We start from the raw sequence: 25,387 nt of genomic DNA on the forward strand, positions 1-25,387 counted from the left end.
ATCTCTTTATTGACTGACCTAATCTTTGGTCTCTTGGACATATTGCAAACATTTTCTCCCCTTCAACCACTCTTCTTTCAACTTGAGTGTCTTTCACCCTATGGTAGTTTATGTACCATATTTGTCAATATTTTCCCCTATGTCTGCTGGAAGTTGTAACTTACTGAGAAAAAATTGTGTCCAAAATTACAAATAAGTTTCTTAGATTTTAATACATGTGGAGGGGGTTTTACCTTTATCTCTTTAATCCACTTGAAATTTACTTTTGTGCATAGTGTGACTTGCGTAGGTCTTTTCCCAGTGTAACTATTCTGTCTCCAAATCATTCATAGGCTACTTTTATCTTTTACCCATGATTCAAAATTATACCTTTATCTGTACTATATCTACATAATATTCACAGTTTCTTCAGTGTTTTACTTATCTACTCATATTTGATATATTGTTTTGTTACGCATTTCTAGTAAGAAACATAAGCTAAATTTTCGTTGTTTTTTAAATATTTTTCTTATTTGCATATGAACTTCTCAATCAGTTTAAATGGCATATACTGCTAGTAGCACCCTAATATCCATTATCCCCTTTCCCCAAATAGAACCCCTGCTTTTCAGCTGGAAAGATGGCCACATAGAATAAATACAATTCCCTGCCTTCTTGGCAGGTACGTTCCCATGACTGTTGTAAGCAATGGAAATAATGTAGAAACGTAAGTGCCATCTTCTGGTATCTCTTCCTAATGAGAAGTTGTGTCACTTTCTTCTCTTCTTCCTCTCCACTGACTGAAATATAGACAGGAAGACTGAAGATGAGGTGTTTTGAAGATGGTGGACTATACAGGGAGCTTCAGTTTCTGATACCTGAAAGGGTACCACCAACCCTGCATTACTTACCTGAACTTTTATATGAAAGACTTCAATCCTAAGTGGCTGTTATTATTTTTTAATTTTTTTAAAATTTTTTTTATTTTTGAGAGGCAGAGAGAGACAGAGCATGAGCAGGGATGGGAGAGAGAGAGGGAGATACAGAATCCAAAGCAGGCTCCAGGCTCTGAGGTGTCAAGCCCAACGTGGGGCTTGAACCCATGAACGAACTGAAGTTGGCTGCTTAAGCGACTGAGCCACCCAGGCACCCCAATTGCTGTTATTTTTAACTTTCTCTTACAGGCGACATTAATTCTAAGTAACAAAATCCTATTGGAATTTTAATTTGATGAATTTGTTCGAGGATAATTAACATCTGGACAATGTTAAGTTTTTACAAACAGGAATATAGAATGCTTACTATTTATTCAGGCATTTTATGCCCTTTATTAAAATGTGTAGTTTTCCTCATATAGATCTTATACTTTTCCCATTAAGGTTTATACCTAGATAATAGTTCAGATTTTTATTGCAAATAAGGGTTTTTTTTAACATCTTATTTTATTTTTTGAGAAACAGAAAGAGACAGATCGCAAGCAGGGGAGGGGCAGAGAGAGGAGACACAGAATTTGAAGCAGGCTCCAGACTCTGAGCTGTCAGCACAGAGCCCAACACGGGGCTCAAACCCACAAACGCAAGATCATGAGCTGAGCCGCAGTTGGCAGCTCAACCCACTAAGCCACCCAGGCACTCCACAAATAAGGTTTTTCAAAATTACATTTCAAATTGGCCATACTAGTCTATAGAAAGCTACAGGTTTTTATATGTTGACTATTAAATGAAAGTACATTTGTTTTTCAATTAATCCTCTTCAATTAATCCACTATCTCCATATCACATTGCCTGAAATAATGACTGTGTTCTCTCTCCCTGGTATTTCTATTTCTTGTCAGTAAGTGTACAGCCAGTAGGCTTGATCCTGTCTCAAATGTGGATGTTTGATGAAGGCTTCTGTTGATGTCCTCAGCCAAGTTAAAAAGTTTTCTATTCCTAGCCTGACAAGATTTAAATCTGGATTGAGCGTTAAATTTCAGGGAATGTTTTTCCAGCATCTGTTGAGATTATGTGACTTTTTCTCGTTTCATCTGCCTTTTTTTTTTTTTTAAGTTACAATAATAGACTTCCTAATGTATTGAGTTACATTGATAGATGATGCTCTATGCTTTGGATAAACCCTACTTTGCCATGACACATTTTCTTGGATTTAATTTGCTAATGTTTTTTCAATGATTCTATTTTCTCCTAAGTGAGATTGGTCTATAGTTATCTTTGCTGGACATTATGGAATAAGCGTTCTGCCAGTCTCAGAGACCAAATCGAGAGGTATTTCAGATTTCTGTATAATCTGGAAAGGCTTAAAGAAATTCTTCCTTAAAGTTTTGTATGGTTTTGTTTCATTTTAAATGCAAGCATTTGGAGGACCATGTGTTCTGACTAGATTTTATTAATTGATTGCTACCCATAATTTCTAGCTTATTGCACTGTGATAGCAGGACAGAGCCTGTACATAATTTCTTGTGGCCTGCTTCATGGTCATTTCTCACAGTATTTGAAAAGAAGTTCTCTGTAACTATTGAAGTTTCTGAATTATATAGTTCAAAACCTGTGTCCTCAATTTTAAACTCTTCAGTCAATAATTTCTAAAAGAGTTGTGTTCAAATACCTCGTTCTAATTGCAAATTTGTCAGTTTCTCATCAACAGTTTTTCATTATAATTTGAAATCATGTTGTGCATAGTTTTGAGTTAATTTCTGAATCCTTCCATGTTCTTGATTTTTTTTAATGTCTTTATTGTGCCCTCTCTCTTAAAATGACAGTTTAGCTCAAGATAGAATTCTAAATTCAAAGTAATTTTCCCACACAACTTTAATGTTTATTTTTGAGAGGGGGAGGAGCAGAGAAAGAGGGAGACACAGAATCTGAAGCAGGCTCCAGGCTCCGTACTGTCAGCACAGAGCCCAATGCAGGGCCTGAACTCACAAACTGCAAAATCATGACCTGAGCCAAAGTCGGATGCTTAACCAATTGAGCCACCCAGGACCCCATTCCCACACAATTTTAAAAATTAACAGTTGTCTTCTAGCACGCCAACATACAGATGACAAATCTGAGACCAATGTGATCCTTTCCCTTTACAGGTATATTGTTTCTCTTTAGAAATTTTGAGATTGTTCTCATAATCCTAGGATTACACAAATTTAGTCGGAATATGTTTTAAGTGTTCATCTCCTTTTTAATTATTTTTCCTCAGTACGTAGAGCTTTTAATATATGGCCAGTCTTTTATCAGAAAAACATTTTTTTCCTATTATTTCTTTTCTTTACTTTTTCTGTTATCGACTTCTGAACCTCCAACACATATACATATATTCAATCATTCAAAAGTATTTCCTGAGCATTTCATGCACCTGGTACTGTGATAACATGCAGGATTTTCAACGCTAAACTTCCTACACATATGGCTCCAGACCTCATGAAGTTTCATTTTATCTTTTTTAAACATTTATTTATTTTGAGAGAGCACACGTGCAAGTGGAGGAGGGGCAGAGAGAGGGAGAGAGAATCCCAAGCAGGCTCCTTGCTGTCAGCACAAAGCCCAATGTAGAACTTGACCCCAGGAACTGTGACATCATGGCCTGAGTCAGAGTCAGACACTCAACCGTGTGAGACCCACAGGCGCCCCCATGAAATCTCTTGAAATGACTCTTGAAATCAAGAGTCAGACACTCAACTGTGTGAGACCCACAGGCGCCCCATGAAATTTCATTTTAAATGGATGGTGTTTATCTGAATCTTCTACATCTCAACTTTTCTCATAATTTCCACCTATTTGACCTATTCTTATATGAGTCTGGAAGTATCCCTCAGCTTAAAATTCTAGCTCAGTAATTTGATTTTCAGCCATGTTTATTCAACTACTTGGCCTAAAATAGATTTTTATTTCAGCAGTTATTTTTTATTTCCAAGATATTTCTTTCTCATAGCAGTTTGCATTTTTTTAAACTAGTGCAATAACCTCTAAAATTTCTTTGGAGAGTATAATGATATGTAACACTGTATCTAAGAATTATATAGAAAACTTATACTTATTGCTATTTTTACATATAATACTAAATTTACTTTAGTATGTACTAAAATATTTTAAAGTTTTGTTTTCCCTGAATTGTATCCTCAGGATTATTTCTGCTTATTAAGTATACTACCTATTTTTCATGTTGCTTTCTTCCTTAAACGTCTGTTGCTTCTGTGTTGTCTATTACTGATAAATGAGAAACAAGGGGTCAGCAACTTTTCTGTAAAGGGCCAGTTAATAGTATTTTAGGCTTTTAAGGCCGTATTAGATGTCTGTCACATATTGTTGTTTCCACAACCCTTTAAAAATGTAAAATCCACACAACAACAGGCAGTAGGAGGCTTACAGATGGCGGTCTGTGAAACTACTAGACTTTTCAGTTTTAATACCTGGAGTTTATTCTCTCAATTTGAGTGAAATACCCTGGCAGATTTTGATTACAAGTAACCTAGCATTTTAACTGTATGAGAGAGGAGGGAGGCGCAGTCAGTAAGAAAATGGGAAATGGACAGCCACCAAGTTTTTCTGTTTGCCTGTTTTCTAAGTATGAGGAATCAGAGCTCTTTGTGGGATCCACAAAACACCTAGGGCACTACCACACTTTGATGGCTGCTGTATATATGCTCTGAGAGTCTACTACATCAGAAGTTACGCTCTGATGGGCAAACAGCAAACTGTGCTATGACTTTATCTTGGAAGAATATCCTAGACTAAGGCTTCTGAGCCAGGGACTAGCGTAACTATTCAAGTCCTTTAATAACATGGCTTACCATGCTACAGCCAGCCACACTCACAGCTACCTCTAAAACATGGAGGCACTCACTTCCTTAACTTTCATCTCGATGTGACTGTGCCTCTCTGTTTCACCAAGATCTGGTTCCTTCTTTTATATCTTGTAGAAATGCTTCGCAGTAACCTTGTTGTCTTTCCATTGTGGTTATGAATTTACTGTTATTACTTGCATTTTTTATCATTGTCTGTTCTGTAATTTTAATAGAACTTCAGAAGATAATGACTTGATTCCAGTATGCCATTTTAATCTGGACCTCTCCCCAAATTCATAAATTATATTCCTCTAATAACTAAGCAGCTTATAGTTGTTCCCTTACACACTCTTAGTCACCAAGAAAGCCATCTCTTATCACCATCAACTCTGCCTCACCCCTACCTCTAACACAGTCTTTTAAAAAATTTTTTTCTAAGGCAATCCCTATCAAAATAATGCCAGCATTCTTCACAGATCTAGAACAATCCTAAATTTGTATGGAGTCAAAAAAAAAAAAAGAAAAAGAAAAAAAAAAACCCGAATAGCCAAAGCAGTCTTAAAAAAGAAAACCAAAGCAGGAGGCATCACAATCCCAGACTTCAAGCTATACTACAAAGCTGTAATCATCAAGACAGCATGGTACTGGCACAAAAACAGACACTCAGATCAATGGAACAGAATAGAGAACCCAGAAAAGGACCCACAAACGTATGGCCAACTAATCTTTGACAAAGCAGGAAAGAATATCCAATGGAGTAAGGACCGTCTCTTCAGCAAATGGTGATGGGAAAACTGGACAGCGACATGCAGAAAGATGAACCTGGACCACACACAGGTTCTTATACCATACACAAAAATAAACTCAAAATGGATGAAAGACCTAAATGTAAGACAGGAAGCCATCAAAATCCTAGAGAAGCAAGCAGGCAAAAACCTCTTTCACTGCAGCTGCAACAACTTCTTACTCAACACATCTCTGGAGGCAAGGGAAACAAAAGCAAAATTGAACTATTGGGACCTCATCAAAATAAAAAGTCTGCACAGCAAATGAAACAATCGGCAAAACTAAAAGGCAGCCAATGGAATGGGAAAAGATATTTGCAAATGACAGATAAAGGGTTAGTATCTAAAATTTATAAAGAACTTATCAAACTCAAGACCCAAAAAATCCAGTGAAGAAACGGGCAAAAGACACGAAGACACTTCTTCAAAGAAGACATCCAGATGGCCAACCGACACATGAAAAAATGTTCAACATCACTCATCATCAGGAAAATACAAATCAAAACCACAATGAGATACCACCTCACACCTGTCAGAATGGCTAACATTAACAACTCAGGAAACAACAGATGCCGAGGATGTGGAGAGAAAGAGGAACCCTTGTGCACTGCCAGTGGGAATGCAAACTGATGCAGCCACGCTGGAAAACAGCATGGAGGTTCCTCAAAAAATTAAAAATAGAGGGGCGACTGGGTGGCTCAGTCGGTTGAGCATCTGACTTCGGCTCAGGTCATGATCTCACGGTATGTGAGTTCGAGCCCCGCGTTGGGCTCTGTGCTGACAGCTCAGAGCCTGGAGCCTGCTTCGGACTCTGCGTCCCCCCCCTCTCCATCCCACCCCTGCTTGTGCTCTGTCTCTGTCTTTCAAAAATGAATAAACATAAAAAAAAAAATTAAAAATAGAACTACCCTACAACCCAGCAACTGCACTACAAGGTATTTATCCAAAGGATACAGGTGAGCTGTTTGGAAGGGGCACTTGCAGCCCAATGTTTATAGCAGCGCTATTGCCAATAGTCAAAGTATGGAAAGAACCCAAATGTCCATCAATGGATGAATGGATAAAGAAGATGTGGTATATATATGTATGTGGAGTATATATATATATATACAATGGAGTATTTCTCGGCCAATCAAAAGGAATGAAATCTTGCCACGTGCAACAATGTGGATGGAACCAGAGTGTATTATGCTAAGCAAAATTAGTAAGAGAAAGACAAATATCATATGACTCACTCATATAAGGAATTTAAGATACAAAACAGATGAACATAAGGGAAGGAAAGCAAAACTAATATAAAAACAGGGAGGGGGCAAAACATAAGAGACTCTTAAATACGGAGAACAAAGAGGATTGCTGGAGGGGTTGTGGGAGGGGGAATGAGCTAAATGGGTAGGGGGCATTAAGGAATCTACTCCTGAAATCATTGTTGCACTGTATGCTAATTTGGATGTAAATTAAAAAATAAATTTAAAAAATAAATAATAAACATTTGAAAATAATAATTTAAAAAAATTTTTTTTAATTTAAGAAAAATTAGGAAAATCAGATGGGGAAAGGAAGGCAGAAAGAGACTACCATAACTGCTTCTGAGGAGGTCCAAACTGATGGCAGCAGGGACTGAATTTACCACACCCAAGGGTCTGCCCTCCAGCCTTGCAGTCCCCCTTGATTTTATTTGCGTATCAAATAGAGAAGTTATCAGGGTAAGGACTACCTACCAAATAAAGTCACATTGTTAATTTATAATATGAACTATTAACTGTCACATGAGCTAAAATACTTCTGGCCGGCATGACTACTCCATTTTCTGTCCATCAGCAGAACTACAAGGGATTCCAAATGTGAATCAAAAGTTTGTTGGGGGACCTGGGTAGCTCAGTGGGTTAGGCATCTAGCTCTTGATTTCATGGGATCAAGCCCCGAGTTGGGCTCTGTGCTTACCGTGTGGAGCCTGCTTAGGATTCTCTCTCACTCTTTCCGCCCCTTCCCCACTTGTGCGCTCACCCATGCTCTCTCAAAACAAATGTTTCTTTTAAAAAGTTTGTCAATGAGGTGCCTGGGTGGCTCAGTCGGTTAAGTGTCTGACTTCCACTCAGGTCATGATCTCCTGGTCTGTGAGTTCGAGTCCCACCTGGAGCTCTGTGCTGACAGCTCAGAACCTGGAGCCTGCTTCCAATTCTGTCTCCTCCTCTGCCTCTCCCCCACTAACACTCAGTCTCTCTCTCAAAAATAATTAAACATTAACAAATATTTTTTTAAAAATAAATAGTTTGTCATTAAAGCCTCTGAAATGTACACTCAAAAATGGTTGAAAGTGGTAAGTTTTAAGTTTTGTGTATTTTAAATACATATAAAGTTTGTATTCACAGTAAGGACAATTTGGTAGGCAAAGTAAATGTCAAATAATATAAGCCTGATAATAAGATAACCTGATACTATGTATCTCTAAATAAGAACAACCTTGCCAATAAAAAGTGAATTCTCAGATACTTTTTAACATGCATAACCAACATTTGCCTTTGTAGTTCTTTTTTCTGTATGTCCATGATTTTTGGTACACAAATTTCTGCAGATATTTTATTTTCATCTCATTCTTCGGATTAATGCTTTTTTTTTTTAGATATATTACATAATATACTATTATAAAATATAATACATATATTTGAAAATATAAGTATATTTTATAATAAGCTATAGTATTATGAAATATAAATATAACATCTAGATGCTATAACACAGATTGTAGTTAAATCTTGGCAATTCTAGGATCCACTCTGCCTCCTGATGCAGGATCATAAATTCAAATGTTTACAGGCACAGGCAGTTAATATAAATAAGTCAAGACTGACATACAAGGTTAGAGAAGCAGGCAAGGTACAAAACATAGAGAACCACAGATGTCACACTAAAAGGATCTCTGGATGTTACACTGACATGTATAAAAAGCCACTGAAGGATTTCAAGTAGGGGAATGATGCAACAGAGAGCTGCTTGTTATATGGAAAAACTGTTAGTCCTACTATTAGAATTTTTTTTTCCTACTATTAGAATTTCATGGGGGCACCTGGGTGGCTCAATTGGTTAAGCATCTGACTTTGGCTTTGTTGGTTCGTGAGTCTGAGCCCCACATCGGGCTGTCTGCTGTCAGCACAAAGCCCGCTTAGGATCCTGTGTCTCCCTCTGCCTTTCCCCTGCTCACTCATTTTCTCTCTCTCTCTCTCAAAAATAAACAAACATTAAAAAAAAAAAAAAAACTTCACATACTTGTAAGAATTACATAATCCAACGGGAGAAAAAGAACAAAAACAAGAACAAGACCCGGTTTTCTCACTCCTAGAGATTTGAAACAGGCCATTCTAATGCTTTTGTAAAATATTATGGAGAGAGGTGCCTGCATGGCTCAGTCCACTGAGTGCTGGACTCTTGGTTTTGGTTCAGGTCGTGATCTCACGGTTCGTGGGGTCAAGCCCCACATTCAGCTCCACCTGACAGCACTGAGCCTGCTTGGGATTCTCTCTCTCCCTCTCCCTGTGCCCCTCCCCCACTTATGCTCTCTCGTTCAAAATACATTTTTAAAAATGAATTTTTTTAAACAGAAGACAACCGTGGCTGGAGAGAAGAATAGCATGATATAAAGCAGGAATGCTAGGCCAGGCCTGATTGCTATAAGGAGTTTAAATTGTACAGATACAAAAAGAAGCAGGAGACTAGTATTACCTGAATTCTATTTTTAGAAAATTACGCTTGTGTGTGGAAAACTGAATCTAGCAGGGCAAGAGTGGAAACGAGATTAGTTAATAAACTATTTTAATAATCCAGGTAAGAGATGATGGGGACTCGAACTGGGAATGGTAGTCAGATAAAATTTGGAAGTAGAAAACACAGACTTTCCAGTAGCCTGGAGGTAGGAGGTGATAAAAAGGGAAGAATATAGGACAATCCCTAGGCATCTGGCTTAACCAACTGTGTAAATCATATATAAATTTCTTTGGCTATTGTAATTACATGCTTTCTTTTTCTTTAATGTTTATTTATTTTGAGAGAGAGCATGTGCATTCACATGAGCGGGGGAGGGCATCTCACATACTATGAGATCATGACCTGAGCTAAAATCAAGAGTCCAACACTTAAAACAACAGAGCCACCCAGGCGCCCCACGTTTTGTTTTTTAATAAACACACAAGTAACACTTGGATAACAGAAGTTGAAAGTTAAAAGATATCATACAAATCCTTATCAGAAAAGTATTGAAAATATAAACTTTAAGGATCACAAAAATCAATCTGCCTGCAAATTAAATTGCCTAACTACAGGGGTGCCTGAGTGGCTCAGTCGGTTAAGGTCCCACTTCAGCTCAGGTCATGATCTTGCGATCCAGGAGTTCGAGCCCCACATTGGGCTCTGTGCTAACAGCTCAGAGCCTGGAGCCTGCTTCAGATTCTGTGTCCCCCCCTCTCTCTGCCCTTCTCCCACTCACACTCTGTCTCTGTCTCAAAAATAAACATTAAAAACATTTAAAAAATGAAATAAATTGCCTAACTACAAATTATCTAACAGGATATACATAAATTTGAATTTCTAAATTAAGTACAATTAACAAAATATACTTTATTAATAATACTTTGCAAATAAGCTAGTCTGAATGAAGGTTTTTGTATGTTTCCCACAAGTATTGCTACCCACATGTTCTTTCTCTCTTACTCTACATTTATAGGTGACCTGGCTGGCTCAGTAGGTGGAGCAGGCTACTCTTGACCTCAGGGATCGAGCCCTACACTGGGTGTAGAGATTACTTTAAAATCTTTAAAAAACAAATAAAACTGGGGCACCTGGGTAGCTCAATTGGTTAAGTGTCTAACTGTTGATTTTGGCACAGGTCCTGATGTCGTGGTTTGTGGGATTGAGCCCCGAGTCGGATTCTTCACTGACAGTATGGTATATGCTTGAGATTCTCTCTCCCTTTATGCCCTTCCTGCACACACATGCACACTCTCTAAATAAACATTTTTAAAAATTAGTAAAATTAAATTTAAATTAAAATAAAATAAAACATTTACTTAGAAGTTGTTATACAGATTCTTGTTATTCAGGATTCTTTCCAAATGTTTAAAACCTCAAATTGCTAGGGACATTCTTTTTTTAAAAAAACACCCACTTAGTGCCAAGAGAACCCACTAATTATACCTCAGAGGGATCTGTTCTCTTTTTACCTTACCCTTCCACAAGTATTTTTAAATAAAGTAGAAACTAAATAAATGAGAAACAGAAGGTCGATCAAGTCCTATTATCCTTAAAATTTTAACTCCTGAGCGCAAAAGCTTTCTGAAGCCTATTTAGGTAAATACAGACTCTTAGATAGGATCCCAATTTTCTCCAGTCGTATTTGGCTCTAAATCCCTGTAAATGGATACAAATGACTTAAAGCTTAAAGATAAGCAAATCTAGCCCACAACACAGCCTCCAAAAATGTAATTTTAAAAGTTTTGTTGTATGCAAAAAAGTGAAATTCTACAAATGGCTATATATTCACACACTCAATGCCTTAAGATTACTTAATATTCCTATATATTCATCCATTCAATGCCTCAGTATTTTGAGAAGCTATTTTATTTCACTGAGTCCCCCTCCAGAGTAAAGATTCAAAGAAATAAGAGCACTATTTTTCAGTGACATAGATGGTCATTTGAAAATAGGCTATCTGGGGGCAGCTGGGTGGCTCAGTCGGTTGAGCTTCCAACTTTGGCTCAGGTTATGAGTTCGAGCCCCACGTGGGCTCTGTGCTGACAGCTCAGAGCCTGGAACCTGATTCAGATTCTGTGTCTCCCTCTCTCTCTGCTCCTCCCCTGCCCTCACTCTCTTAAAATAAATAAACATTAAAAAAAAAAAAAAAGTTAAAGAAAATAGACCATCTGTCAGTCTCATCTCTTCTTCAGTATGTAAGCTGAAAGAAGTTTTTTTAAACTATAAAAAGTTTTTTTTTTAAAAGGAGAGAAATATTCAGGAAAGAAATACTTGTTTTTTAGAAAAGTGATTACTTTTGCTTCTTGGTTCTTCAGCTACAAACAGACATGACAAAAGAACTAACACAACTATAAAAAATTATTTGTATTCAAATGTATTTTCAAGATTTCAAGATCTGACATAGGCACAAAGAAAAGAAAGGAATTAAAACAAGTATAAACAAGTCAGTTATGGACTGACCTCAACTTGAAATATGTTAAAAAATATTTTAGTAGTACTTTTAAAATGATGGAAGTAAATTTCTTCTTCAACTCGTCTCAATCATCTCGAAATATCAGTGAGCTAAACTCCTACATTAAGGCAAAATCTCATTTTAAATACTAATTTAATTGATGAATCATTTCATTTAAAATTGCTAATCCAGGGAAAGAGTTTTTGTAAAAAACGTTTTATTGCTACAAAGGGAAACATGGTCACAAAAAGCCTTTAAGCGTATCTTAACGCAAATTACTATTCAATGTCCAATGCAGTAAAAAAATACACAGTCAGAGCACAAAATACTTGCCCAATTTATCTCTTCTAGGGTAAGTATTGAAAACATTAATGCACACTTGAATATATACTCCCAACAGCAGCATTTAAGTTCAAATGATTAGAATAGATATACTAACAATACACATCTGTTATCCTTAACACCAATTAAAGTAATAAAAATTAAGCTTAAAAATTATACAAACAATTTATCTAATCTAAGTTGGTAACTATAAAAACTAAACTAAAATAGTCTTACCCTCATTTTATTAAACAAATGCCAAACATTTAGAAATTATATAAAACAAATCTGAATGTGTGGAATGCATGCAATATGGGTGTTAACTCTCATATTTTAAACTATTAAAATTCTTACCCTTTTCCACATTACAAGAGAAATTTAAAGCTTCTTTTAAATCTGACTAATACCTTCTATTTAATTTTCTTCAGGTTGGTCAACAGGGAAGTCAACAGGCTTTTCCTTTGCTGCTTCTTCCTCTACTTCCTCTCCTTTCCCCACTCCTCCCTCCCCCACTGCTTCTCCCTCCCCGGCTGCCTCTCCTTCCCCCACTGCCTCCTGGTCCCCTGCTTCCTCTGTGTCTCCCGCTCCCTCCACTCCTCCTCCTTCTCCCACTTCTTCTGCTTCCTCCACTTCTTCTACTTCCTCTACTTCCCCCACTTCCTCCACTTCCTCCTCCTCCTCCTCCTCTTCTTCAATAGGTTCATCAATCTTTTCTTCCTCCTCCTCATCTCCTTCTATTTGTTGATCTTGAGAATGATCTTGAATTTCAAAAGGATTCTCACCCTAAAAACATGAGGAAAAACAGCTTTTAAAATCAGCATATTCATTTTTGTTACCAGTGCAATTTTTATTTGCTGTAACATCAAAAATAAATACACTCTGAAGCTTTTTAACTTATGACAAATCATGACATATTTGTTCAGCACCTATTTCATACCAAAGTGGATAAATAAATTACTGAAGTCATTTCTTTATATTCCATAAACTGGAACGCTTAAAGGCCACATTTTCCTAACCTAATTTCTAAAATCATATGCATATGACAAAAGCAAATATGTGGGTTCTGGTAGAAACAGATAGAGATTTATGTCCTACTCAATTACACCAGGATTCAATGTACTTCTGTGGTAGGATCTCTGAAAACAGGTTAAGAGTGGAAAAGCTTTGGGGCGTCTGGGTGGCTAAGTCGCTTAAGCGTCTGATTTCGGCTCAGGTCATGATCTCACGGTTCATGGGTTCGAGCCCCCGCGTCAGGGTCTATGCTGACAGCTCAGAGCCTGGAGCCTGCTTCGGATTCTGTGTCTCCCTCTCTCTCTGCCCCTCCCCTGCTCATGCTCTCTCTCTGTATCAAAAATAAGTAAACATTCAAAAAAAATTTTAAAGAAAAAAAATGGAAAAGCTTTGAAACAGTCACTGTAGGAAGCACATTACATCGGTTGGTAATGCGCAAAATTACTGTGAACTGCAGCGAAAACCTGGCAAACACAGCAATGGTACAATTCCATGATACTTGCAGTGAAGACAGTCTAACCACAGAGGGCATAGTGCTGGGAACTGGTAAGTGGTGGAAGAATGAGTGAGGACTTTTGGAATGGCAGCACTGCATTGTTGGAAGGACTGACCATGAGTATCCAGGCGAGGGGGTGAAGTAGAAGCAGTTGAAGAAATGGGATAAATTGATGAACTGATTATATCTTCATAGGACAAAGATTTAAAAAGATATTCTGTCAGACTGAGAGCACTTGAAAGTTGAAAGAGTTTTTAAGACATGACCAGAGCTGACCATGGGCAGAGGATGTTCTGGGGAATAACATCAGGGAACACAGCAGACAGGAAAGCTGAACAAAGGGATACCATTGAGTAACTCGACACCAGTGCTTCTTGAATTTTAACATGTTTCTGAATCAATTGGGATCTTGCTCAAATGCAACTCTCCATTTCTAATGAACTCCCAGGAAATACCAATATTGCTGGTCCACGGATCACATTCATAGTAAAAAATTCTAGAAGAGTTCTCCTTAGTTTAGGTACTTTCTACATAATATGCACATGTGGTAAGCTAAGGAAGCCTACTGCTGTCTGGCTGAACCAGTTAACAGAAGCTGGGGAGATAAAAGTTTATCTAATTTGGAAGTGAAATACAGGGAGCACCCGGGTGACTGAGTCAGTTAAGCATCTGATTCTTGGTTTCGGCTCAGGTCATGATCTCACAGTTCGTGGATTTGAGCCCCATTATCAGGCTCCACAGCTGGCAACTCAGAGCCTGCTTGGGATGCTCTCTCTCTCTCCCTCTCCCTCTCTGCCCCTCCCCCACTCACACCAGCTCTCTCTCTCTCTCTCTCTCTCTCAAAATAAAATAAACTTAAGGTCCACAGTAACTACACATGTTAAGACATATCCCTCAAGTCCTCCTTTGTTTAAAAATCAAGAATAAAGCTAACATTATGATCTGCTATCAGACTCCTGAATCTCTCTCAAATGATCCACGGTGAGAAAGAAATGAGAGAGGAATGACTTCTTGTTCCCTCTCCCAACAAATCCCAACAATTAGGAAAAACAATGTTTTTACCTATATGCAAGATATTAAGTAAAAGTCTTCCTAATGTTGCACTATATTTTAATATCAGTTACTATGTCATCATTTGATTATAAAGATATTACAATGTAACCTAAAAAGGTTTTGCCCTAAAGTCTTACCTTAACGAAACGTTCATATCGCGCCTTCACTATTGGATTATTTAAAATGCTTGTAGCAGTCAAGACACTCTCTCTTTTTATTTGTTCTTTATAAGCCTATGAAAAATAGAACACAGTGAGGTACCTGAAAACCATGCCATGAATATTTCTATAATTAAAACAACATTGTCTGCTCAAATTCCTAGATTTAAATTATTTCTCTCCTGGCAAATTAAGCTATAAAGCAACAACTACTGTGACACAATCTAAACCATCCATGATTAACATAATGAAGATTCAATAAGCCAATCAGACTCATTCACTCAGTTACTACATATGACACATCTAGGTCTACTAAACAGTTGCTCTCCTTTCTACTATACATGCACTTTCCCCCACCCTAACTATTCTAACTACTAATTTTCATGCTATCAAAAGAGAAAGAACAATTTTTCATACTGCTAGAATAGTCCTCCTCTGGGCTATAGTTAGCCTAAGACTGCATTATACAAAGGAGGACAGGTTAATATGAAATGTCTAGTTGCCAGGGCGCCTGGGTGGCTCAGTCAGTTAAGCATCCGACTTCAGCTCAGGTCATGATCTTGTGTTCCATGAGTTCAAGCCCTGCGTCGGGCTCTGTGCTGACACTTCAGAGCCTGGAGCCTGCTTCAGATTCTGTGTCTTCCTCCCTCTCTGCCCCTCCCCCACTCACGCTCTGTCTCTGTCTCTCAAAAATGAATAAATGTTAAAAAAAAAAAAAAATGTCTGGGGGCGCCTGGGTGGCTCAGTCGGTTAAGCGGCCAACTTCGGCTCAGGTCTTGATCTCCTGGTTCGTGAGTTCAAGCCCCGTGTCAGGCTCTGTGCTGACAGCTCAGAGTCTGAAGCCTGTTTTAGATTCTGTGTCTCCCTCTCTCTGACCCTCCCCTGTTCATGCTCTGACTCTCCCTGTCTCAAAAATAAATAAAACGTTAAAAAAAAAAATTTAAAAAAAAATGTCTAGTTGCCAAAAAAGTGTCAAGGGAATGCCAAAAGAGAAGAGAAAGGACAAAGATTTTTAAGAGATTATATGTGCTCAAAGTGACTAACAAAGTCTAAGTTAAATGAAAATCACATCAATACAAAATATGAATTTAAGACCCAAGTATGCTCTATTTAAAACTTAAGCCTGTAATATTTGAATTTTTAAGTTTGCTTCTCAAACAAGCTAGTTTCTCACAATATACACATTTGAAATAAACTGGACTAAACAAAACCAACCAATTTAGAAGCAGAAATATGCCAATCAAAAAGAAAACAGTACATTTTTCCTAGAATATTTTAGTAAATTCTACTCAAAAATGTAACAGTAGATAGTAACTGGTAATGCTAGTTTTTTTTATTTTTCCCAGCCATCAGAAAAATGTAGGTTATGATTAAATCTTTCCGTTTTGTTCTAAAACACACACTCTCTCTCATAAAACTGTTTTGAACCAACTTAAAAAAGTGTTAATGAAAAAAACAGTTCAATAGCTATGATTTCCTGAATGCTTACACTATGTGTCAGGCACTATTTTTTTTTTTTTTAATTTTTTTTTCAACGTTTTTTATTTATTTTTGGGACAGAGAGAGAGAGAGCATGAACGGGGGAGGGGCAGAGAGAGAGGGAGACACAGAATCAGAAACAGGCTCCAGGCTCCGAGCCATCAGCCCAGAGCCTGACGCGGGGCTCGAACTCACGGACCGCGAGATTGCGACCTGGCTGAAGTCGGACGCTTAACCGACTGCGCCACCCAGGCGCCCCTGTCAGGCACTATTTTAAGTGTCTTTTCTATTGTAACTAACTTAATCTTTAAACAGTCATGCAAGAGTAGAATGATTATCTATCCCCATTTTACAAATAAGGAAACTTGGACAAAGAAAAGCTAATTTACTTGCTTAACACATCACGTACTGGACCAGGATTCAACCCAGGACTTCTTGCTCCAGAGCCCAATCTTAACCACCATGTTTAACTTAACTACTATGCTACACTGCCTCTCTAGTTATCTTTACAGTTTTTCACACATGAGATTAATAGGACTGTATGTAAGCGGGTAGGTGTGAAACAACAGACGTTAAAGGACAATAAAGGATTAATGAACATTTCAATGACTTCATCAAGACAGGTCAAAACTTACCTGCTTCCCTTTGATATGATCAGGAGATTTTAAGTGCTGCTGCACTGAACTATGCAAAGCAGGGATATACACACTGCATGCACTGCAGTGAACAGTCTCCACTTTCATCATGTGATCATCTGCAGTAACACCTACAAAAGAAAGCAAGTTATTAATAAGTAATGATTCATATATTCTTATTTTTGACAAAATGAGTTTTTATTATTTCGTTTCTATGGTTATTTATACCCCCTTCTTCCAAAAAGAAGATCAAGATATGTAGGTTGAGTTTTTCTACTACGTTTCATAAATCTGCATATATAGATTAAAACTATGGATAACAGATTAAAATTATAAAGCAGAATTACGTTATATTTCCTTGCATATTCTACAATCCTGCTCTGAGTCCCAGGAGTCTGTCCCCCAAATATATAATATGAAAGAAGACAAATGTTGATTTTTGTACTAAAAAAAAGAATTTCCATAAAAATGAATATGGGTAGGCAAGGATAGGGAAAAAGAGGTCAAAATTGGGATTCACAAAAAACAAAATATATGTTGGACCTTGAAAACTGTGATCAAGATTTATTACAAGCGAAGTTATAATGTATGCAAGGGAAAGGTGAGAGAAAATGGCACTTTGTGGGAGTTCCAAGTAATTCAATATAGCTGGGGCACTGAGAATAAAGAAGGGACAAAAGAGACAAAAAGAGCAGGGCCTATATCATGGAGAACTTTGCATGCCAGGCATAGGAATTTGAAGTTTATCCTATAGAGGATGGAGACCCAGTTAAACTTCTTGAAGTACTACAGTCATGTAGTAGACTTAAGAGATAAGACTGAAAGTAAGGGCACTAGTTGGGAAAATAATACAACTGCCAAGAGAACGATAAAGACTTGAACAGATGCAATATTTAAAGAGGTAAAGAAGCAGACTTGGAAGATATTTAAAAGACAGAACCAATAAGATACAATGTTATAGATATAATAAAGTAAAATTACTTAGGACTAACTTCATACTTGTGGCTTAGATGGTGGGGCTACCTTCCAAGGAAAATGAAAGACCAGTCTTCTGAGTTTTTGTTTTCTTAATGGGGTGGAATAAGCCCAAAGAGCACACAAAATTTTTTTGATACGTTCCTTTTATAAGACTGCTGAAGAGAAAGGCCAATAAGCATCTCGATGTTCAAGAGAAGAGTTCAGAAGATAGATCTGTGTTAGAGACAGAAGTATGTAAGTAATCAACACAGAGGAGATAGTTTTAAGCTCTGAGATTAGATGAATCATAAGGAAGGAATATAAAAAGAGAAGATCATGGAACTGAAAACAGAATACTGGGAAATATCAACTTCTAAAAGCTTCATAGAGAGGGGCACCTGGATGCCTCAGTTGGTTGAGCATCTGATTTTTGATTTCAGCTCAGTTCATGATCTCAGTTCAAGCCAAGTCAGACTCGGTGTGGAAAGCACAGAGCCTGTTGGGGATTCTCTTCACCCCTCCCCTGCTTGCTCTCTCTGTCTCAAAAATAAATAAATTCTTAAAAAAATAATAAAAATAAAATAAAATAAAATAAAATAAAATAAAAACACAATGAGTAAGAAAAGGAATAAAGAACCTCAGGACAGTGAGCTACCACAGAAACTAGGGGTGGAAACAGATTCACAAAAAATAGTGGAAAATGTTAGAGAAGTAAAATAATGATTCAGAAGAACCTACTGAATCACCCTACTGGTATCGGGAATCTCTGTCAGAGCAGTTTTGGTAGACCACTGGTAACATCAAGTGGTCTACTGTGGCGAAGTAGTAATGGGTAGTGAAGACAAAGATCAGTATGGACTATGCTTTAAAGAAGAATGGTTGTTTAATAGGAAAGCAAGTTTTAGGGGAACTAGTATCTGTTTTTCTTTTCTTTTTTAAAGATGGAGATTTTGGGGGGCACCTGGGTAGCTGGGTCAATTGAGCGTCTGACTTCAGCTCAGATCATGATCTTGCAGTTGATGAGTTCGAGCCTTGTGTCTGGCTCAGTGCTGACAGCTGGGAGCCTGGAGCCTGCTTCAGACTGTGTGTGTGTGTCTCTCTCTCTCTGCCCCACCCCCGCTCGTGCTCTGTCTGTCTCTGTCTCAAAAATAAAATAAAATAAAATAAATTTTTTTAAAAGATGCAGTTTTTTTTTTCTTTTTTAAAGATGAAAGCATAGGCTTCAGGGACAGAATCAAGAGGAATAAAAAGACAGAAAAACAGAAGAGTTCACTATTTGAGCAAAAGTCCTTAAAGAGATGAGAAGTGAGAAGACAGAATGTAAGAATTCACTTCCACCTAGAGGAAAAGCTGATTTTTCTTGTAAAACTGAAGTGAGAAACATAATGGTAGATAGTGATAAATTCGTAAACATGAGAAGAGGAAAAGGAGGTCACCTCTGATGACCTACTCACGGCTACCACATATGATTCGATCACACTAGTGGGCAGCATCTACACTGAAATAGATTATGGTAAGTAAAATATATGTGTTAATTTCTAATACACTTTGTTTAAATACTTACCTTCCATAACATCTTTTTCAATTATTTTAACTACTTCTGTTTGATTATTTGTCTGCTGTTTACGAATAGATGTTTTCTTGAATTTATTCACCATACATTCCTATAAAACAAAATAGGAAGAAACACAAAAAGTTTTCACTGAGCTTAGCATCAAACTCAGCCTATGGAAGATAACATCTGTTATATAAGAACTAATATCTGTCCTCAAGGAGTTTATAATTCAGTTGAAAAAGACTATCGTTAAATACAAATACAAATAAATTACTGGGATACTTACAAAAAATATTCACTTTCAAAGTGTATTTTAGGCATAAAGAACAAGAGAAATCAAACAGAGCTGGAAGAGTTAAGAGAGGTCTTCTCAGGGCAGGTGGTACATTAAAGTCCTAAATGACAGGAACCAGTTAAGGAATGAAATTAACAGAAAGAAATTTCTGTAAAGGTACACAATTCTGCATGGATGGGGAAGAATGAATGATCACTGTGTTTCTAACCTCCTAACAATTCCATGTCTTTTGCCCAAACTAACTATATGTACAATTAGCAGTCCAGCTCTAGCCTCTTCCTTAAACATCCCTGGCCCCAACTATCCTCACCTTTTCCAAACCCCCCTGCCTACACCCTCACTCCTGGCCCTCCGACTTAACTGTGTCATCTGTGTATAAATGAGTGTGTTCTTTCCAATTACTCTGAGTTCACTAAGGGTGGTATCTGTGTCTTCAGTCCTTGCATAGCACCTTTTGTTAAACAGTCAAGAAAAACTGTTGAACTAGTGACCACACACTGATAATAGAAAGGACACTAAACAGACATCAGCTCTCTAGCTCTGAATTCAGACTGCCACTTAACTGGAAGAGTCACTACACTGCTCTGAGCATGATCTTTCATGATAAAAAAGAACTGTGATGACGCTCAAATGAAATAATGAATGAAAGTACCCAGCACAACACTAGGTACACAGTAGACTCTCAACTTATGATAGCTGATTCTGCATCAATAATCAGGTGTTAAAGGAATTCTTTTTCCTGACACCTCTGCCATAAACTACTGTAAAAACATAAAATATTCTTTCAAATTACAAATCTAAAATCTTTACAGAGGAATTCACATCTAGTTTTTTTTAAAAAAACTCTCTAAGTGACTCTTAAAAACTGAGAACAAACTGAGGGGTGATGGGGGGTGGGAAGGAGGGTAGGGTAGATGATGGGCATTGAAGAGGGCATCTTTTGGGATGAGCACTGGGTGTTGTTTGGAAACCAATTTGACAATAAATTTCATATATTAAAAAAAACTCTCTAAGTAGTCAATTAAATTTTTAGAAACTTGGAAGAGAGGTGGGAAACTGAAAAACTAAGAAATTAAAATACAAATAAAGTGCCTCTTGATTTAAAAACAGCTACTTACATGCAAAAACTCCATAACTACTTTATCAAATTTGGTTTGTTTCTGAATATGATCCAATGTTTCCTGGTGTGAAGAACTTTCCAGATGTAGCTCAATATCTTTTTCTTCAAACGTTCGGAATTTACAAAATGAACATGTGAATGCCATTCTATAAAGAAAAAAAAGTTTTCCTTAAATATTGCCTTATTTACTGAGAGTTCATAAGACCATGCCAATAAAACTAATTTTACCAAAATAAATGATTTCCTTTATACCATCTTATGGTTGATCTAAATTTAGCTGAAGTCAGAAAAAACAGTATTTCTTTAAATATTTGGCCAACACTGCTATTATATACCACTTTGCAAATAATGGAATCAGTGGATCTATTTAATCTAGTCCTAAGCTATCCACTTCAAGTTTAGAGTTATAAAGCCAAAGCAAACTTCCAAAAATACCAAGTTCCGAAGTTCCACTACTTATTTTTATACTCTGTTCCACTCTCAAGCTTGCAGTCCACTAAGGTAATAACCAACAAAGCCAGGTGAACATCAGACAACCATAATTCACTCCTTTGGAGCTGTTGGGTGACCAAAAACCCTACCTTCTAAGGACCACTTCAGGATGACTGACAAGGCTAGATAAATTTAGAAGCTCAGAAGCCACTCCAATATGAATTTCCCTTTGTTCTCCTATAAAGTGTTCCTATCTTATGTATTCCTTTTATTTCCTTTTCCTTGAATTATAACAATAGTTTCTTCATTGGTTTGTCTCTAGTCTCCATTTTCCAATTCTTTTTTTTCTTAATGTTTGTTTATTTTTGAGAGAGAGCGAGTGCACGCAAAAGCCAGGGAGGGGCAGACCGACGGAGACATAGAATCTGAAGCAAGCTCCAGGCTCTGAACTGTCAGCACGGAGCCCAATGCGGGGTTCAAACTCACCAACCGCAAGATCATGACCTGAGCTGAAGTCAGATGCTTAACCAACTGAGCCACCCAGGTGCCCCTCTAATTAATTCCTTATATCACTATTATATTAATTTTCCTAGTTAAAACTTTGGGATCTGGAGCCTACTGCTGGGTTTATATCAGAGCCCCCTTGTGAGACACTGGGCAAATTACTTGACTTCTCTGGATCACAGTTTTCTTATCTTAATGCAATGAGAACCCTTACAGAAGTATCATTGAGGATGGAAAAAAAAATGTATATAAAGCCCTTAGAACAGTTCCCGCCACACAGTAATAATTCAATTAATTAGTCACTTCCTAAAAGAGACAACAGCACTTTACTGGCTTCACTGACTTAAGCATCATAAAACAAAGTCAAAACACTTTTAGCTGCCCTTAAAAAAAGTTTTTAATCTCTCCTATATCTTGTTGGCTTTACCCACTAAATACTTTTATTTTTTTTTAAGTTATTTATTTTGAGAGAGAGAGAGAGAGAGAACACAAGCGAGCACAAGAAGGGAAGGGCAGAGAGAGAGGGAAGGAAAATCCCAAACAGGCTCCACACTGTCAGCACAGAGCCTAAAGTGGGACTCGATCTCACAAACCGTGAGATCATGACCTGAGCCAAAATCAAGAGTCAGACATTTAACCAACTGAGCCACCCAGGTGCTCCCCTACTAAATATTTATAAAGAAAATTTTTTTAAGGTTTATTTACCTTTGAGAGAGATGGAGAGACAGAGGGGCAGAGAGAGAGGGACACACAGAATCCGAAGCAGGCTCCAGGCTCTGAGCTGCCAGCACAGAGACCGATGCGGGGCTCCAACTCACAAACCAAGAGATCACAACCTAAGCCGAGGTTGGACACTCAACCAACTGGGCCACCCAGGTGCCCCATCCCCCTACTGAATGCTTTTAACAGTATCTGGCACACAGTATGTCTTCGTTAAATATTCAAATTAAATCACACTTGCCAACCCCCACTAGAGCCCTGTTCAATCTACACAGCTTTCCATATCCAGAATATGAATGAAAGGTCCCTGTTTCCTTGCTGTAACCTCGAGCCATGCCCTCTACCAGGGCTGCCTAACAGCTCCTACCATTTATTTTATTTATCCTACCATTCCCAAGTCAGTTCAAATACTGCCTCCATCCATTTCCCTGATTTTCCTGCACTCCTAGTGAGAAGTCACCTCCTGTAAGATCATTTTGTACTTCTCTTCTGGCACTCTTCCCTTTATACTATTGTTTGTTTATAGCTCTCACACCCCTGTCCCCTCCCCCCGGCTCCCTCTACTCCATTATATTGAAAGCATTCAAATATCCAAAAAGAATGTATCGCAAGAATAGTTATTTATTGTCAGTCTCTTACCTTCCTAACTCAAAGCAAAACTGCTCTGATAAATTATGATAATTTTAGACTATTATAAAGGATTCTTATTCTAAAATGACAATTTAATTGAACTGACATACTTTAGCTTATATGAGATTTATATTTACAGCTAAATGAAAGTTCAGTTCTTTCATTTTCTCCAATTCACACGTGTATATTAACACAGATATATCATATCCAAAGCTTTAGTTTTTTTAAACTTTTTTTTAATGTTTATTTTTGACAGAGAGAGAGAGAGAGAGAGCACATGCGCGTGTGCAGCGGAGGGTCAGACAGAAGGGAAACAGAGGATCTGTAAAGGGCATCTTTTTAGATTAAACTCTTCTACTTTTACATTATCTTCCTGGAGAGATCATGGACTATAAAAAAATTCAAGACATTTTTAAGGACTGTTAAACTGCTTCCCAGTAAGTGGTTAAAACCATATTATTTGGTTACCAGCAATTATAAGTGTGTGCTTTGATTGTATCCATGTTAGTCAATCAATGTTTCTTTTCTCCTAATAAAATGCCATGCTATTATTTAAATTCCCAGTTTATCTTACAATGAGTTTCAGCGTTTCCCCTAAAACTATTAACTAGCTATTGTTCCTTCACCCAATCATATATTAGGCATCTTGTTTTTACTTTTTATAACATACTGGTTGGGTGATATTTACCTTAGATATTAATCATTCTTGTGTTTATAATATTTTCCAAGTCTGTCTGTTTTCAAGGTGTAAAGTTTTATTGAAACTAATGTGGTCATTATTTCCTTTGTAATTTAATCTACCACTTTTAAGCTTAGAAAAAAGACTTCTGCAGCAATTAAAATATTCTATTTTATTTTCCTGTTATTTTCCATTTTGTAGGTTCTTTAATCCAATGGATTCATCTTCACTGGTGTAAGAAAGGGTCTAAACTATTTTTCTTATTGTTCAGTTGTTCAAGCAACCCCCCCCCCTTTTTAAGCAATTCTCCTTTTGTTTGCAACATCTGTATTATATATTACATTCTTACATATAACACATGTATTTAGAGGTTAATAATCCTATTATACTAATAGCCTTTTTTTAGTGCCACATATTTTTAACTATTACAGCTTTCAAATGTTTCGATTATCTAGAAAAGCTAGTACCTACTCATCTACTCTTCTTTTACAGAATCTTCTTTGGAATCAAGATTGATGACACTTGTTACATTTCTACTATTTAGTTTTTCTATCCAAGAATATCACTATGTCTCCATGTAGTCAAATCTCAAGACTTTGTGGTTTTCTTCATGTCATGATGCATATTTCTTTTTTAAGAATACTGTATTTCTAGGTATTTTTTATTTTTAAATTACCATTAGGGATGGAACTCTTTTTTCTTATTTTTCTCAGTGGTGACTGCACATAAATACCAAGAATCAAAAATATTCCTATGTATCTTTGATCAAGCCTCTTCATTTGACCCCATGAATTTTCTCACATTCCAACTGATGTATTTGCATTTCCTAGGAAACTGTTTTTTAATAAGACCAATTTTCAGACTCTACTAAGCACAAACCTGTATCCATCTCCATATTTCTCACTGTTTTTTTCTCTTCTGCGCCTTTGTTTTTCTCGCCGAGCCTCAATACGTCGCTTTTCTTCTTCTTCATTTTTAGGATCAGTTTTTGCTAGGATATCAACAAGAGTCAAAATTAAATATCATTTTTCCATCCTCCCTTTTCAGTTCCCACTTCATAAACCATTAAACATGCAAGGTATATTTGGTGATCACAATCTAAATTGAACTCACCAGAAAAATCAGTTTGAGATTAACCAGTATTTCTTAAACTTCTTTCATTTGAATATCATTACCATGGCTTCAGTGTTTTGGTTTTTTTTTTTAATTTTTTTAATGTTTGTTTATTTTTGAGAGAGAGAGAGAGAGAGAGAGAGAGAGAGCGAGCCCAAGCTGGGGAGGGGCAGAGAGAGAAAGATGAAGACACAGAATCTGAAGCAGGTTCCAGGCTCCGAGCTGTCAGCACAGAGCCCAACGTGGGGCTTGAACCCAAGAGCTATTAGACCATGACCTGAGTCAAAGTCGGACGCTTAACCGACTGAGCCACCCAGGCACCCCTATGGCTTCAGTGCTTTTAAATACGTTTCTCATGTTCATGACAAACTGCATAGTAATTACAACTGTAGAAATTAGATCCTTTGAATCACCTAGTGTAGTCACTAATCACTCATAAACATCAAAATTACCCAGAGACACTTTTTAAAAATGCACATGCCCTGGTCTACC

The 25,387-nt window shown here is 37.2% G+C and overlaps 1 protein-coding gene across 4 annotated transcripts in view; it reads right to left on the bottom strand.

Moving 5' to 3' along the window:
• Window positions 1–1,434: 1,434 nt before the first annotated feature.
• Window positions 1,435–25,387, bottom strand: part of ZNF326 (zinc finger protein 326) — a 45,639-nt gene continuing 21,686 nt past the window's right edge. For all 4 annotated transcript variants that reach the window (XM_060624505.3, XM_060624504.3, XM_060624506.3 and 1 more), the window contains 6 exons: window positions 24,662–24,773; window positions 20,816–20,963; window positions 19,412–19,511; window positions 16,891–17,021; window positions 14,756–14,851; window positions 1,435–12,841 (listed from right to left, as the gene is read on the bottom strand). In XM_060624505.3, the coding sequence (XP_060480488.1) occupies window positions 12,473–12,841; window positions 14,756–14,851; window positions 16,891–17,021; window positions 19,412–19,511; window positions 20,816–20,963; window positions 24,662–24,773 (956 nt within the window). In that variant the 3' untranslated portion in view covers window positions 1,435–12,472. The remainder of the gene's footprint in view (window positions 12,842–14,755; window positions 14,852–16,890; window positions 17,022–19,411; window positions 19,512–20,815; window positions 20,964–24,661; window positions 24,774–25,387) is intronic.

The sequence above is a fragment of the Panthera onca genome, chromosome C1 (genome assembly GCF_046562875.1).
Source record: "Panthera onca isolate mPanOnc1 chromosome C1, mPanOnc1 haplotype 2, whole genome shotgun sequence".
NCBI lineage: Eukaryota > Metazoa > Chordata > Mammalia > Carnivora > Felidae > Panthera > Panthera onca.